This window comes from Pogona vitticeps, chromosome 4 (genome assembly GCF_051106095.1).
Source record: "Pogona vitticeps strain Pit_001003342236 chromosome 4, PviZW2.1, whole genome shotgun sequence".
NCBI classification, from domain to species: domain Eukaryota; kingdom Metazoa; phylum Chordata; class Lepidosauria; order Squamata; family Agamidae; genus Pogona; species Pogona vitticeps.
Window position 1 is genome coordinate 13810566 of NC_135786.1, and position 16828 is coordinate 13827393.

A 16828-nucleotide genomic window follows, 5' to 3' on the forward strand; every position below is an offset into this window, starting at 1 on the left:
CAGAGGGGTCGTTGTGAAGAGAGTCAAGGATTGTGCAGCAGGGGGAGCGGTGAAAATCAATGGAGGATCAAAGTGGGAGGGGGGCCCAAGATACATATAGGGCTTTTGCCCTTCTCCCCGTCTCCGCCCCTCCTGTTCCTCCCTCAGCGACCAGGCAACCTTTGACGCCGGAATGGGAGGGGGGGTTAAGGGGAGGCTCTCTCTCGCATGTAATCCTATTTGCACCACACTGCATCAATTTCAAGACTTACTGCAGAGAAGATGTTCCTAATTTCCTTCTGCCTCCACGGACAAGCTGATAGCTGCCAGGCTGACAGATGCTCGCAAGGCACAGACACGCGCGGCGCACATCCACACGCACACCCCCTACTCGATCTCCCCCCCCTATCTCCGTCGCGTTACCCGCCCACCCCTACTCTCCCCCCCTACTCCTCCTCTCGATCCGGATCTCTCCCCTCTCCGCCTCCCCCTGCGACGCCCGGGGGGGGGGGTAGGGAGAGCAGGGGAAAGGAGAAACCGAGTCGCCCCGCCGCCCCCGTTTGCCCACCTTGGTCTGCTGGGGGAGGCTCGCCTTCCGTGCCCGCGGCGGCGGCGTCGCTGAGGATGCTGGGGTCGCTGTGGGACCGGCCTCGGGGGAGAAAACAGCCAGTCCCTTCTTCTGATGCAGCCATGAGGGGGTGGGGAAGGGAAGGAGTGGGGGGGGCGGGGAGGGGAGGGAAGGGAAGGGAGGAGGGGAGGGCTGGTTTCAGAAGCCGGGGAAGGAAGAGGCGTTCATGGAAAAGGGGGGGGGGTGCGCGAAGGCAGTCCAAGGTCACCACCGGGAAAGGGGGGACCTAGAGCGAGGGGAGGGCGCCTTCAGTCCGGGAGCCCCGGCTGGGGTGGCAACATCTTGGTCGCCCGCCTCTTCTCCTTCCTCTTCCTCCTCGTCCTCCTCCTCCTGCGGGCGATCCCCTTGCACCATCCAGCAAAGCGCGCGGGGAAAGGGGAGGGCGAGCTGGCCACAGTGCGGGGCTCCCGGGGGTGGGTCGGTGGGCACTCAGGGCTCAGCCCGCGGGAGAACTTTCTTCCTGGGCATCTCCGGCTTGGGGGCACCGAGGAACAGCGCCCTGGGGGATCGAGGGGGACCAGGAGGACCGTCAAAGGGGCGGGGGGGGAGAGAGAGAGAGACAGCCTAGGCGAGGTCTGGTTCTCCCTCTCGCTCCCTCGCTCTCTCTGCGCGGCCACGGAGGGAAAAGGAAGATGGGGCGGACCGGGGGGGGGCCAAAAGAAGGAAAGGAAAGCTCGCCGCCCGGAATGGCTTTATTCTGCGGCTCGCCGGAGTGCATCTGTTGGGAAACAGTGGGATTCTCCCATCATACCCTGCGAGAGTAGGTGTGACATCACGGGGGGGGGACAGAAAGAAAGAGGGGGGGATGAGGAGTGGGTGTGGGTGGGAGAGCGAGAGAGAGAGCGTTTACCTGCGCTGCACAAAGAGGAGGATGGGGAGGTGGGTACAGAGAGAAGCAGCAGGTGGGTGTATCCGTGGGGGAGCCCTCTGCCCCCCCTCCCACACCTTACCTTTCTGGCAAGGAGCCGGGCGTGTGTGTCAGAGTGATGGAGATCCCGGTGGCCAGACGACCGCAGAGGAGGAGAAGGCTGCGCTTCAGACTACCCAGCCCTGCCCTGCCCTGCCCTGCCCTGCAGAGCTGGTCTCCTTCTCTGCTCACCATTTCTTTGCCGGAGCGAGGAGGAAGCAAGAGCTCCTGGAACTGTTTCACTGAACTGTTCTCCCTCCCCCCCCCCCCGTTTGTGTGTGTGTGTGTCTGTGAGTGAGAGAGAGAGAGAGAGGTTTGGGGAAGGCATTGATGGCTCGCACCTGCAGCACAATATTTTCATCCACCAACTGTGTTAGGTTTAGTGCAAGGCCAGCCCAAGACAACCCCTTCTTTCTTGCACAGAGAGAGGTGGGGGGTGTGAGGGAGATTTTGGCACCTGTAACGGAAAATCCCACTGATGCTTCTTTCCCAAACTGACGGAAGAAATAAAGTACTAACTTGATCATTTCCTGCCCTTTCCACCTAATGGTGGAGCTGACTGTGTCGTGAATGGAGCAGAAATACAGTAAGAGTGAAGAACATAAGAATATAAGCTCTACCTTGGCTCATTCCAAAAACTTGTGTAGGCCAATGTTCTGTGTGCTCAGTCCCCAGTCTACTGCTTATGGGGAGCCCAATATCAGGAGATTAACCCAAACTGGACTCTCTGTATCACATTCCCTAATAATTCATGCACGAACGGCATGCTTCTTCTGATGTCAGATTTAATACATAGCTAGTAGCCATTGGTGGCTTAGACATCCATGAAATTATCTAACAGATCAAACCTATCCATTCTGAAGGAAATCAACCCTGAGTGCTCACTGGAAGGACAGATCCTGAAGCTGAGGCTCCAATACTTTGGCCATCTCATGAGAAGAGAAGAGAAGACTCCCTGGAAAAGACCCTGATGTTGGGAAAGTGCAAAGGCAAGAGGAGAAGGGGATGACAGAGGATGAGATGGTTGGACAGTGTCATCAAAGCGACCAACATGAATTTGACCCAACCCTGGGAGGCAGTGGAAGACAGGAGGACCTGGCGTGCTCTGGTCCATGGGGTCACAAAGAGTCAGACACGACTTAACAACTAAACAACAACAAAACAGGGAAAGGAGCATCAGTACATGTGCTGCCGCCTTTACAAACTGGGATGGACCAGTTCATACCCATCTTTATTTAAGAGTCTTAGAGATTTTTAAAAACATACCCCTTAGGATTGTGGGACCTCAATGAGTTGGGTGTCTATATCATGTGAGCTCACTGGATTTCACTGAATGTGATATTCCCCTAGAATTGACATGGGGGAAGTGACATAAGAAGGATTCCCTCAGCACCTGAAATAGCACGGCCATGGAAAAGGGGGGAAGCTATTAGTTTGGTATCCTCTTTCAAGGAAAGGAAAGCAGAACACGTGTTAGTTTGTACCATGATTGTCACAGAGCTCATAATATTAAAGTAAATAAACTTGCGGCCTGTCAAGCATCCCATTTGAGCCTGGATCTCAGGATCCACCATTTTCAAAGGGGACCGGTTGCTGAGAGCTCTGAGCCCCCTCTGAAGGTGAGTCTTCCAGTTGAGGCATGACCCTAACCACAACATCATGCTGGCTTTATATCTTACCTTTCTTTATAGCCATCTGGATTTTTAATCTTTTCACCAAAACCGGACCTCAACATGGCTCACAATTTTTTAAAAAAGAAGAAAAAGTAGAGGTAGAAAACACAATGTTGTTGTTTCATGCCATCAAGTCACCTCCAATTTAGCGCAACCCTTACCACAATCTGCTTCTGGTCTTGTTTCGGCAGAGAGACTGGAGCTTCTCTATCACATAGTCTATTTGATTTCTGTATTGACCATCTGATGATGCTCACATCTGTTTGGTTGCTTGAAGCATGCATTTGCAATAAACAGATTGTTGGTTTCATAGTACTCCAAGAGTTATTCTCCTGCTTCGTTTCTGACCCGTAGGCCAAGTTTTCCAACAAGATCTGGTTCTGCTTTGTTCCTTATTTTTGTGTTCCAGTCACTTGTGATTATAAGCATGTGTTGTTTTGGTCTGTGATCAATTTCCTCTTGGATGTTTGTGTAAAAGATTTCCATTTCATCTTTAGCATCCATAGTTGTGGAGCACAGAGTTAAATGATTGTTATGAAAAACTTACTGTATTATTGTAAAACACAGTTAAATGTTATAATATTTCAAAGTGCCATAATTAAAGTAAGTATAATGTTGTCACATTCCCAGGGGTTACAACAGCCGGGAACAGTCCGATAAACCAGTCCAGGGTCAAGGATACCAAGAATGCAAAGCCAATGTCCATAAATCAACTCACAGAATGAAGTACAGTGTCAAAGTCCAGAGTCCGATACACAGCGTAGTCCAGGGTCAGAGTCCAGAGTCAGGAACACAGTTCAGGAAGTGTGGATGCAAGCCAAGGTTTTGACTCTTTGCTTCCACAGAATTTCTGGCTTCACTGGGAGCTGTTTTATAGTAAAACAGCTCCTTGAGCTGCTGGAAAGCTTTCTATCCTGTTAATACTCAGGACTGGATGAACGAAGGTTTCTGTGGACAGCCTTTGAGCGCTCCTCTGATCTTCTTGTCCTAAGTCTTTCCCGAAGCCTGGCCTGAAGCTTGTCTGCTGTGGAAGGAGAATCTGGAGGCGGTTCAGGTGTTTCCGATCTTTCAGCATTCTCTTCAGCCTCAGTTAACCCTTCTGGTTCCAGGTCTTCGGATGCACTCATGACAAATGTTCAGCGCATCCATTAAAAGTCACGTTAAGGTCAATAAAGAAATCAAATAGACTATGTAATTGCAAGCAGGAGATGGAGAAGCTCCAGTCTCTCTGCCAAAACAAGACCAGGAACGGAATGTGGTGTGAGTTGCCCTGAATTGGAGGTTACATGATGGCATGAAACAACAACAATGTTGTGTTTTTATCATGCACAGGCAAGCAGTTGCTTTGAATAGATTTGAAGCATTGTTGTGTATGCTGGAACTTTTATCCAGCTTTAAAAAAGCAGTGGGGCAGGGGAGAGTGGCCACATGAGTGAAGGGAGTGGTAAATGTCTGTCAGCAGCAAGACAAGGTTCCAACATGTCTAAAAGAGACGACAAAGAAAACTTAATTTAAAAAATACTCTCTCCCTGAAACTTACTGTACTGGATAATTACTAGCAGCTTCCAATATTCCATTTTTGGGCAACATGTTGGAACATGTGTTCCAACATGTGCCCCATGGTTTCTTGGTGAGATAGGTTTTCTAGATCCATTTCAGTCAGGCATCGGGCCTGGTTATGGAATTCAGATGGAGATGGGGGTCACACTGATGGGAAGTGAATAGGGCATGTGTTTAAGTTCTACCAGACCTCTGGGTGGTTATTAATAGCATCAACCATGGCATGTCTCTGGACTGCCTTTCTTCATGAGACTTCAAAAGATGGTGCTGGAGGATTCGTGTTCCATGCTTTGGATGGTCTTTCATGCTATTATCGTTTACATGAAGAAGAAAAAACCCACCCCCAGGAAAAGGTTGTCCAAAGATCTGACATTCAGTACTAAGGGTTGATGACACCCATTTCTTTTTTCTTCTTTCCATCTAAATCTGAGGAACCTTTCTGAGTCTTAAACTTGTGACCAATGTCAAAACTGGTGCTGAATTGGGACCAGGATCCAAATGCTTTAGGAAGGCAGATCAAGGAAGAGAGATTCCACCTGAGCAGGATGCAGTCATAGCACTCCTGGATATTTCTGGCTTTTTGCCATTTCTGGGCATGTGAGTGCCCACTTAAACCTAGTATACCAGCTGTGTTTGTTCCTGGAGATAATCTGGTCTGGCCACGGTGGTGCATACCTTACTTACATCCCATTTCAATTACTAGCAGATGAAATTTAGGAAGTTGGAAGGAAAAGTCAAAAGCTTTAAATCTCTGCATGATTATTAGGGCCCCTTCACCTTAAAAAGAAACACTAAAAAGGGGTTGTTATGGCTGCCAACCTCAACATTTCCCTTAGAAGGTGGCAATCTGCCTCTTGTCTGTTATTGGGGAGGGGGGGCTTGTCCCTGAAATGATAGAACAAGAGAGTCCCTTGCTCACAGTTTGAGTCAATGGCATTCTGCCTTCTAAGTTCGAAGTTAGAGGGGATGGAGTAAATGAAATCAGTTCCATGAGCTAGCACAAATGCCTGAAACCATGGCTACAAGGAGGTGGGAGAAAGGCCACAAGGCCCACCCCCCTTGTGTGTTGTATATCCGGACAACCGCAGGTAACTGAAACCATAGGTACCAATCCCGTGGATATGGAGTCCTAATGTGTAATCCATAATGTTATGTCAGAAAAAACGCTGGAATTTGAACAGACAGACAAGCTGAGTTGTATGCTAGCATTTCCATATCAAGTGTGGGATATTACAACTGTGCACAGAATGCTAGAGATACCGGAGAGAGAATATGACACGACAGCCTGCATGTATTTTTTTAAAAAGCAAGTAGAAATAAAACTTCCGTATTCAACCCATGGCAACTCAAATGCAAGGGATGTCAGGTGGAAGATGTGGGAAAGACGGCTGCCAAGCTGGATTTTAGAATTCGTGCACTGCATGTAACAACCTTAGCTCTTTTCATGATAATGGAAGCATAGCAATGTTTATTTCCCAAACCAAAGTAACTGCTGACTCCTTTCTAAAATGATTTCATGTGGTTCCAAACCAGGTTACATAATAGGCAACTGTTCAATTAATGACTCCCAATGCCACTAGGCAGCATACATAATCTTGGTTTAAAGAAACCACTTTCAACAAGTGGGAGGAACAAGATGAGACAATTGTCACTGAGTTAACCAAGGCCACAAGTTTATTTACTTTAATATTATGAGCTCTGTGACAATCATGGTACAGACTAACACAGGTTCTGCTTTCCTTTCCATGAAAGAGATACCACACTAATAGCTTCCCTCTTTTTCCATGGCCATGCTATTTCAGGTGCCGAAGAAATCCTTATGTCACTTCCCCCATGCCAATTCTAGGGGAATATTATGTTCACTGAAACCCAGTGAGCTCACATGATAAAGACACCCAACTCATTGAGGTCCCACAATCCTAAGGGGTATGTTTTTAAAAATCTCTAAGACTCTTAAATAAAGATGGGTATGAACTGGTCCATCCCAGTTTGTAAAGGCGGCAGCACATGTACTGATGCTCCTTTCCCTGTTTTGTTGTTGTTTAGTTGTTAAGTCATGTCCGACTCTTCGTGACCCCATGGACCAGAGCACGCCAGGCCCTCCTGTCTTCCACTGCCACCTGGAGTTGGGTCAAATTCATGCTGGTAGCGTCAATGACACTGTCCAACCATCTCATCCTCTGTCGTCCCCTTCTCCTCTTGCCTTCACACTTTCCCAACATCAGGGTATTTTCCAGGGAGTCTTCTCTTCTCACGAGATGGCCAAAGCACTGGACCCTCAGCTTCAGGATCTGTCCTTCCCATGAGCACTCAGGGTTGATTTCCTTCAGTATGAATAGGTTTGATCTCCTTGCACTCCAGGGGACTCTCAAGAGTCTCCTCCAGCACCGTAATTCAAAAGCATCAATTCTTATTTAAAAGCAACAATTCTTATTCAAAAGCATCAATGCCTCCTCTGGCTCAAACAGCCATTCATCAGGCCCAGCTTGTTTGTTTTTCCCACCTCCTCAGGTAATCTCGCAGTCATGAGCAAGAGCACAGCCTTCTCTGCCCCAGCCTTTTGTTCTGAGTGGGAGATCAGCCAAGAGGGAGGGGCAGAGAAGCCTGTTGCCCGGACTGGAAGATCAGTTGGGGAAACAGAAACAAACAAGCATGCTGGGCCGGATGAGAGGCTGACTGAGCTAGAGGAGGTGGGGAAGGAGAGCAGCAGAACCTGTGCTGCTGCCTTTATGAACCAGGATGAACTGGTTCATACCCATCTCTAATCCTCACCTCTGTATGTTATTTCCTACCCTGTCTGGGCACTTAGGCAGAATAGATCAAAGAAATATTTGGACAACCTCGGAGGGAATGAGAGCCTTGTGTCATGTTTTCTCTCCTCCTTCTTCTAGACTCAAGTGACCTTTTTTCAAAAGTCCATGTTTTGGGGAAACCCTGTCCAATATAGGTTAAAGGTAAAAGTAAAGGTTTCCCTTGACAATTTTGTCCAGTTGTGTCCAACTCTAGGGGGCAGTGCTCATCCCTGTTTCCAAGCCATAGAGCCAGCGTTTGTCCATAGTTTCCTTGGTCACATCAAATATAGGTTACGAAGGTGCAAAATATGGCAAAATAGCCCCTTGCATCCCTTTCTGTGAGTTGTTTTTATTTTTTAAAAACAAGGGTATTAGGGGAAGGGACGGACCCTCCAAGGTTTAGAAAAGCCACATGTGGCTTCCAGACCTTTGGTTGTTGGTTACTCCCAAGATGGAATGTAATGTGGATGAGAGGGAAAAGTCCATCTTTGCTAATATGGATGACCACCAAAAAGTTCCTTCTTGTCTTTCGCGTGAGCAACTGTACCGTAGGTTATGGGCTGGGACAGTGTCTAAAGGGGGTGACCTTAGGCTGGAACAGATTTAAATAGCTTATAAAAGCTGCCTCCTTACATATGGTGGGATGGAAATGTCTCTACATGTTGCCCCACTCATCTAGCTCATCGATATCTCAGCAGGCCTCAAGGAAGCCAGATGGATTAAGCAAAACAAATGGCAATGGTTTGACTAATACTGACTCTTCTGTTATTCCTCTTTCCAGATATTCCACCTGTCAATCTTATTTAATCTGAACTAGATCCATTAGGCAGAAGACCCTGTTTACCCAGGCAGCAGAGCACGAGAGGTGGTATAAACTGTATGTCCTCTTCTGTAGCAGGGGCCAGCTGATCTTTACAGGAGCTGTTCCAAATGAACCTCCACCTTTGGCAAATGGCATAGCCAAGATTTATCCAGCCTGCCTTTCCAGTGCAGGGCTGCTATCGTGCTAGCAGAGAAATGGCTGTAGCAGAAACACAGCTGGTGCATGGCTCTCCAGAACTGGCTGCAAGCCCCAAAGCCTCAGAGCACTTGCTTTAAGGCATGGGATCCCCTGGAGATCAGCTGTGCAGTGGAGATCTTCAAGGTCACCCTGCCCATAATGCCTGGCTCTAAAATAAAATAAAAACAAAAAAAACACCAAAAACAGAACTAACTTTGCTTACAACCAAGTATTTTTCTTGAACTGATCTCCAGATCAGCCAGTGAATCATTTTGCTCTGTTTATTCGCAAATACAGGTAGTTGGAGCGGGGGATTCTTTCTGTATGTTTTTCAGTGACCTTGATGTAGAATAAAAGTGCAGCATATGAACGGTGAAACAGATCAATGGCAATAGACACTCAGTTTTGCTTCTTCTTTTTTTAACATAGGGAGATGAAAATTCCTTTTTATTTTACATTTCAAGAGAGAATGCCATCATTTCAAGTCCAAGAATGCTTCCCTGAAACTAAAAGCCAGCAATGAGTCATACTGGGTCGACTTTTTTTCTCTGTGAGTCAGCAGATCTGCTGTTTTGCATGAGACAGCAGAATTTTAAGCAAGCTCGTTCGTATTACTCAGCAAGCTGTGTTTGAACTCTGACCACTGCTCCAGTTTTATGTACCATTAGTTTTATTTTACTTTTGTTTGTTTTTTTCATTTTACAGAGAAGAAAGAAAATCAGTGCAAGGAGAATAACTAAACAATACCAGCAACTACAGTTTTGTTTTGATGAGTCAAGGAAATCATCTTTGCTTTTTTCTCCCTCCATAACTATAAATCATTTTTATTAAGTTCTCTCTCTCTCCCTTTGTCAATTACATTTATATACCTTCTTTTCTGCAGAGTCTATCTTCCTGCATGACGTTCTTCACTGTATCAGCCCTGTGTAGGTCAGGGTAGAAGAAAGACCATCCAGCAAGTTCTGTGGCTCAGTAGAGACTTGAATCTGCATTGCTGAAATTGCATTAAAAGTGCAAGACTTAAAAACATAGATACGGTCTTAAAAACATAAGAACTGTATTGAAGGCAGACCTGCCCCAACATCCAACCTGTACACACAGCAGCCAACCTCATAGCACCTATGAGAAGCCCATTGGCAGGACAGAAGTTCAACTAAACCTTCTCACTTGCTTTCCCCAGTGACAGATGCAAATATTCCCTTCAATCATAGATGTTTAGGAGCCGCTGGAGACCTTTATCCTTATGAATGTATCTTTGATAGATGGATGTTCAGCCTTTGCTTGAAAGCTAAAAAAGGAAGTAGTAATAGAGACTGCCAGCCCTTTAGTGATTGGCTTCCACTGTCAGACTGCTCATAATATGAATAACTTTCTCCTAAAGTCTGGTTTCAATTTATGTTCTTCTCACTCCATCCCATTATAGTTACTCCAGTTCACTCACCCACTACAGTCTACATATCTATGATGGGCATAGAGTTCAGGACATTGGATAGCTCCTGTAATGTTTGAATTCATACTGTAGAGGGGATTCACCACTCAACTGGCATCACAACCTACCAGCCTCCACTGCTTCCAACCCTGTGTCTTAGTCATAGATAAAAATGGGGAAGATACCTCTGGCCAAGTACAGTGCCTTGCCCACTTGCCCAACCCTGTGTCTAATCATTGATAAAAATGGGGAAGATACCTCTGGCCAAGTACAGTGCCTCGCCCACTTGAAACCTTCCTCCAGTTTGATGATGACCATACTAGGATGGTCACTCAATGATGAACCAACCAGGATGGCATCGTGGCTTGAGTGTTGGACTAAGACTTAAGACACCTGAGTTCAAATCTCCACTCCATCATGAAAGGCACTGGGTGAACCTGGACAATATCACAGAGTTGTTGTGGGGATTAAGTAGGAAGGAGATGATCTATATGTGCCGTTTTGTGCTCATTGGAGGAAAACCTAAATGTATATATAGCAAGCAGAAACATAAATTGACATGTAAATGGCATTTACATGTTTGGCATTGGTGGCTGAACCTGGAACGACCCAAGAAGGCTCAGGTCCTAGAGCAATTGCTGCCTCTCCTGCTCTCAGAGATAGAGAGGTGGGTTAGAGGATGAGGAGCAGAGAGCAGTTCCCAGGCAGTAGCCTTAATGAAAGGCTTCCTCCTGAGCCAGGCAAAGGAGAAAAAGCAGATGCTGAGCAGTTAGAAGCAACTGGGAATACCTCCAAGGTAGAGAAAGATTTGTTGGACACCAAACAGAGGCTAGTGTTTAGAAATGACTGGCTAGAGTGGGATGGGGATACTACCTACTGGGTGGCAAAGCAGAGACAGCAATGTTTACAACTAGATCATTCCTTACCATGAAAACCCTATGATCAGATGATTCAAAACAAAACCAGAGATAGTGCTGGAAGAAAACATTTCCAGATCAGAAAGCACTTAATCATCTATTGGAAAAGGGCAAAGGACCAATATGAATACTGTACTTCTGTTGCTAAGAGTACAATTAGATTAAAGATTATTGACTTTCTTTATGCATATCAAAGCATTGCACATGTACACAGATATGAAAGGAAAGATACAATGCTGTACAACACATACAATTAGAACAAATTTAATTGGTGGCAGGAAATGGAGAAGTTGTACTCTCTCTGGCAAAACAAGAACAGGAGCAAACTGTGTTACCAGGAGACTCGTGGTACAGTGGTTAAACTGCACCACTGCAATGAAGACTCTGCTCACAACCTAAGTTCAATCAAGGGCTCAGATAGCTGACTCAGGGTTGACTTGGCCTTCCATCCTTCCAAGTTCTGTAAATGGAATACCCAGCTTGCTGGGAGGGACAATGTGTAACATGTATAATTTAATTTTAAAGCTTCCAGAGAGTGCTTTAAGTGCTATGGTATAAGCAGCACAGTCTGTTTTTGTTTTTGCTTTTACTGCTCATGAAGTGTTAGTATCCAACATTAATGTAAAGCTGAAAAAGAACACTAAAAGAATCATAGTGACAAAATATAATTTAAATAACATGTGTGATGAATTTCAAGTCCACATGAAGAACAGAATTGCATTACTAAACTCAATTGACTGTGAACCAGAAGAATTATGGATTAAACGCAGATCATTATTATGGAAGAATGCAAAAAATACTATTCCTGCAGTAAAAAGAAAAGAAAAACCTAGATGGATGATGAAATAAACACTTAAAATTGTGTTCATAAGCCGCCTAGGGTGTTCTTTTAGGCCAGATGGGCGGGGTAGAAATCAAATAAATAAAAATAGAAAATTGTAAAAGGACAGGTGAGAAACAAAAGTATAACTGAAAATTGCATTCAGTAAAGACAAGGGCAAGGAAATACAGAAGAACAACGAAAGAGGAAGAACAAGATCCAATAAATCAAAGGGAAATTTAAGCCTAGATTAAGAGCGCAGAAAGACCAAGAGGGAAGCACACTATCTGACTAGGAGAAAATCAAGAAAAGGTGGAAACAGAACACAGAAGATCTATACAGAAGAGATAAAAGGATGACAGACTTCTTTGATGAGGAACCATATGATGAATAATCTACAGTCAAGTGAAAGCTGCTCTGAAAGCACTAAGAAGTAATAAATCACCTGGGGTAGATGGGATTCTGCCGACAGAACTATTTCAAGCCACACAGACTGAATATCTCGTAATCTTAATAAGAATGTGCCAATGAATATGGCAAACAAAACAATAGTCTATAGACTGGCAACACTGAATATGCATTTCAATCCACAAGAAAAAAGATGCCAGGGAGTGAAGTAACTATAGGACCATTGCTCTAATTTGCCATGCAAACAATGTGCTCAATGTATTACAACAAAGCCCTTTAAAAACCATATATAGAGCAAGAAATGCCTGATGTTCAAGCTGGATTCCGCAAAGGAAGAAGCACTCGAGATCATACTGCAAATATTCACTGGCTACTGGAGCACGATAATGAATTTCAGAATATCAGTCTGTGCTTTATAGACCACATCAGAGCCTTTGGTTGTGTGAATCATGAGAAACTATGGGTTGATCTGCTAGAAATGGGTGTACCATAGCATTTGGTTGTCCTGGTGTGTAACTTCTATTGTGAACAAGAAGCGACCATTAGGACAAAATATGGAGAGACAGACTGGTTTTCTATAGGCAAATGTGTGAGACAAGGGTGCACTTTATCCCCTTATCTGTTCAATCTGTACGCAGAACATACCATGCGAAAAGTCAGACTATATTCAGATGGAGGAGGAATGAAAATTTGTGGAAGAAACATCAATAATTTAAAATATGCAGATGACAGCAACTTACTGGAAGAAAGTGAAAGAAGAAAGTTCCAAATCAGGAGTGCAGTTAAAAATAAAGAAGACCACACTCAGGACTACAGAAGAACTACACAACTGTGATGTTGACAATGGCAAAATTGAAATAGTGGAAGATTTTGTATACCTTCATTCAGTCATCGATCCCAATGGAGACAACAGTAACAAAGGAACTATATATATAATATTTATTGTACCAGTAAAAGACCATGGCAAGATAAAATAGTTACAATCAGTCAGACTGACATAAAATAACAGTAAAAGCAGCTGAAATCAGGGCGAGACACATAATAAATACACGTGTGTGTTAGGTATAGGTACCTTTACGTCAATACTTCAGATAGCTTCGGAACAATTCTTTACTTATGAGAAAAATTAATCAGTTACAGGTGGTATCTGACTGTAATTGTATTAAGATATACTAAAAAAGGTGATCTTATCAGATCACATTCATGTTGCTATATTTTCAGAGCTCAGTACTGGTCAGTGCAGTCCAGAGTTCTTAAATTTCTTCCTGCATCTAGGCACCTTTATTGTGAATAGGGCAATGTTCTGAGTCATGTCTTTGTTTGTTCCTTGAGGCAGGAAGTTCAGTTTATCTCTCCCAATCTAGAACTTCCTTCTCTTTAGTAAGTGATCTAGATCAGTGGTTCTTAACCTTTTTGAAAGAAATGCCCCCTTGAGCCATTGAGGAAGTTATCATCGCCCCCCTCCCGGAGGTGATGATTTCTTACCTACCTACCTACCTACCTACCTACCTACCTACCTACCTACCTACCTACCTACCTACCTACCTACCTACCTACCTACCTACCTACCTACCTACCTACCTACCTACCTACCTCCCCACCCAGGTGCGAGGCAGCGCTTCACGGGGCAAGGATGAGGACCCAAGAGACCCTTTCCTTCCACCCGATCCACACTCAGTGCTGCCCTGAAGGAAAAAGGCGAGACGTGGCAGGTAGAAAGAGCTGGATCATCTGGCGGCGGCAGCACCACCGGATCTACTGCCAGCACTGCGGCTGAAGTCGCCTTCACAGGTTTGGCTCACTCCAGCGCCCCCCTACCGCCCCCCTTCTGTTCTTTCGCCCCCACACCACCCCTTTTCATTCTACCGCCCCCCTGAAAAATGAAATCGCCCCCTGGGGGGCATTATTGCCCACGTTAAGAACCACTGATCTAGATAACATTCTCTGATGTCAGTATATTACTGACAGTCGAGAATAGAGTGGTGCCTCATTCAACTATTACCTCGTTAAACGACGAATCCGCTTTACGATGAGGTTTTTGCAATCGCAATAGCGGTCGCAAAACAATGTTTAGATAGGGAAAATTTGCTTGACGATGATCAGTTCCCTGCTCCGGGAACCAATTTTTCACTAGACGATGATTCTTAAACAGCTGATTGGCGGCTCTAAAATGGCCGCCCGCTGTGCAAAATGGCTCCCTTGTGTGCTTTAGGACAGATTCCTCGCATTACAGGCACCGGAAAATGGCCACCCTATGGAGGACCTTCGCAAAACGAGCAGGTATTTAGCCCACTGGAACGCATTGAATGGTTTTCAATGCATTTCAATGGGTTTTTAAAATTCGTTTGACGATGATTTCGCTTAAGAGCAATTTCAACAGAATGGATTATCATCGTCAAGCAAGGCACCACTGTATAATGACTTAGATCTTCCACAGCTGGTGCCCCACAGATAATCCCTGCCCTGCCACCTCATCTGAGTGGGAAGCTGCTGGAGGAGACAGAGAAGGGAAGTCTGTGCTCCTGCTGTGGCTAGTGAAACAACTGAGGAGGAGGAGGAGGCGCTGAATGCGTGCCGGTTGTTGAATTGGGAAATCTGCCTGGGAAGGGTGGGGGATGGGACAGTGTGGTTCCTGTGGTGCTGGTACAAAAATCCAGCACAATCCGATGATCCAGATTTGTACCTATCTCTAGTCCCAACTAACTGGACTCAGGTTAACCTGTGGGCCTCTCTGATTAGTGTGGACTAGCAGGTTCCATTAATTTCAATAAGCCTTCCCTAACTGGACTAAAATTGAATCTAGCCATTGTTTTAGATAATTCAAAAATAATTCAGCATACGATACATCTCAGAGAATACTTGAAAATAAATGTGGTCCTACAGCCACAAGAGGTCACTCCATGACAAAAAATTGCATTGTTCGAATTATTTTTGGTAACTGGGGTGCTTCCAGATCAGACTTAGATTGCGGAATCATCTTGCCTTGCTCAAAGAATTTTACTGGGAGCAGATCTCCAGAACAATGGCATCTTCCATTTGTTATGCTCCCAGCTTTTCCACCTCTTCTACTACCCTTCATATCAGCAAAAAACTACTATAATAGAAAAGTAGAAGAACATCAGAAATCTCTCAAGTGGTAGCGTTTGGAGCCATCAATCTGCAAGCACCCAGAGGTAGCTCTGTAATTACCATATCTCCAAAATATTTGTGTCGCATCCTAAATAATAATAACATTACACCCATTTAGATTCTGAAATTAGCAATTATTTACTCATCATGTTTCAGTGGTAAAGACCTCTACGCAATCTTTGTCTTTAAAAAATACTGTGAACTTATCAAAGAACCCCAAAAGATGTGCAAACACAAACATACAGCCATGAATTGGAGTTGCAATGGAAAGCAGTGTAAACTAAATTTAATCACTTCTTACTACTACTTAACAACAAACTGCTAATTTGCTTCTGAAAATACTGGAAATGGCAGGTACTCTACTTTTTAAAATAGATACAGTTTTTAAATGGCTTTTACTTCATTTGCATTTTAATATCATATAAGTGTAATGCCTAAGAGAAAGGTGAGCTACAAGTTAAACAAAAAAATAAATAATGACAGAAAAAGATGTGGTACTTCATGTTTCTAAAGCTCCATGTCCACTATGTATTCATAGTGTGCCATTCCTTTCTCTACTTTTCACTGGTTGGGCACCATTCATATGTACCATGCTCCCCAAGCAGGGGAGCACACCATCCCAGAATGGAGGAGAAGCTCTTAGACCAGTGACGATGCCTGCATGTCTCATTTTACTGCATCAGTACATCAGTAACTATAGCAAACAGCCCTCTCAAAAGACCCTTTGGGTTTGACTAAACATTTTCACCAGTGCTATAGGCCAGATGGAATCCTCCACTCCAGTCATAACGCATGGATGTGGAGCCTGTCATTTCATTAGTTATCAAGTCACGTGAATAATCCAGCTATTTAAAAAGAGTGTATGTAAAGATCCAAAGGACAATCTAGAAACTCATGGGATTCTAACCGTGTGGGACTATGGTCACACCAGCGAAATGTTCCCGTTTTCTCGCTTCTTTTACTCCCTGAGCAGTCACATGATTTAGATTCTGGGCTGTGCATTCTGATGTGTTTTTTTAATTACTGCAACATTCCCCTAAATTTGATGTGATATGACTGGCTACACTTTGGAACTGGAATATTTCCCTTTTGGTTGTTTATGCCTCTGAGCCGCTCCCTTTTAAAAAAAATTGTTACATCATTGTTTCAGCAACATTTCCTTGATGGGTACAAGTTTCTCTGCTGCATTTGTGCCTCGTGCAGCAGAGAAACTCATAGTCAGGCTTTGTTTTCATTGCAGCTCTACCAGGAGGTTCCCAAGAGAAAAACATGAAAGGGCTCAGGGACAGGAGCAACACCTGGTGGGAGGAGCCTCAAATAAATGAAATGCAGAGGCCAATGACGTGAGTTTTCCAATGCGCCAACACTCAGATTGCTAAAAAATAAGAATAAAATTAAAGGGACATATGGGCAAACAACATAACTAGTGGAAGCAATAGAAAGCAGCTTGCCAGAAAAGGTATTGGTACAGCCATGCACAGAGGACACCACTGCAGTTGTTGCACAATGAATCCCACAACAGAAAAAGTAGACACCTCCACACACACACACACACACACACACACACACACACACACACACACACA

General features: G+C 44.7%; 1 protein-coding gene across 20 annotated transcripts in view; it reads right to left on the reverse strand.

Annotated features, from left to right (window-relative positions):
* PHACTR3 (phosphatase and actin regulator 3) overlaps positions 1–1657 on the reverse strand; it is a 262718-nt gene extending 261061 nt beyond the window's left edge. For 4 of the 20 annotated variants that reach the window (XM_078392133.1, XM_078392128.1, XM_078392132.1 and 1 more), the window contains exon 1: positions 548–722. In XM_078392133.1, coding sequence (XP_078248259.1) covers positions 548–671 — 124 coding nt within the window. In that variant the 5' untranslated portion in view covers positions 672–722. Of the gene's footprint in view, positions 1–251; positions 343–547; positions 802–1557 lie in introns of those variants that run through there. The other 16 variants (XM_078392143.1, XM_078392138.1, XM_078392135.1 and 13 more) reach the window with 8 other exon arrangements.
* Between the last annotated feature and the right edge of the window lie 15171 nt (positions 1658–16828).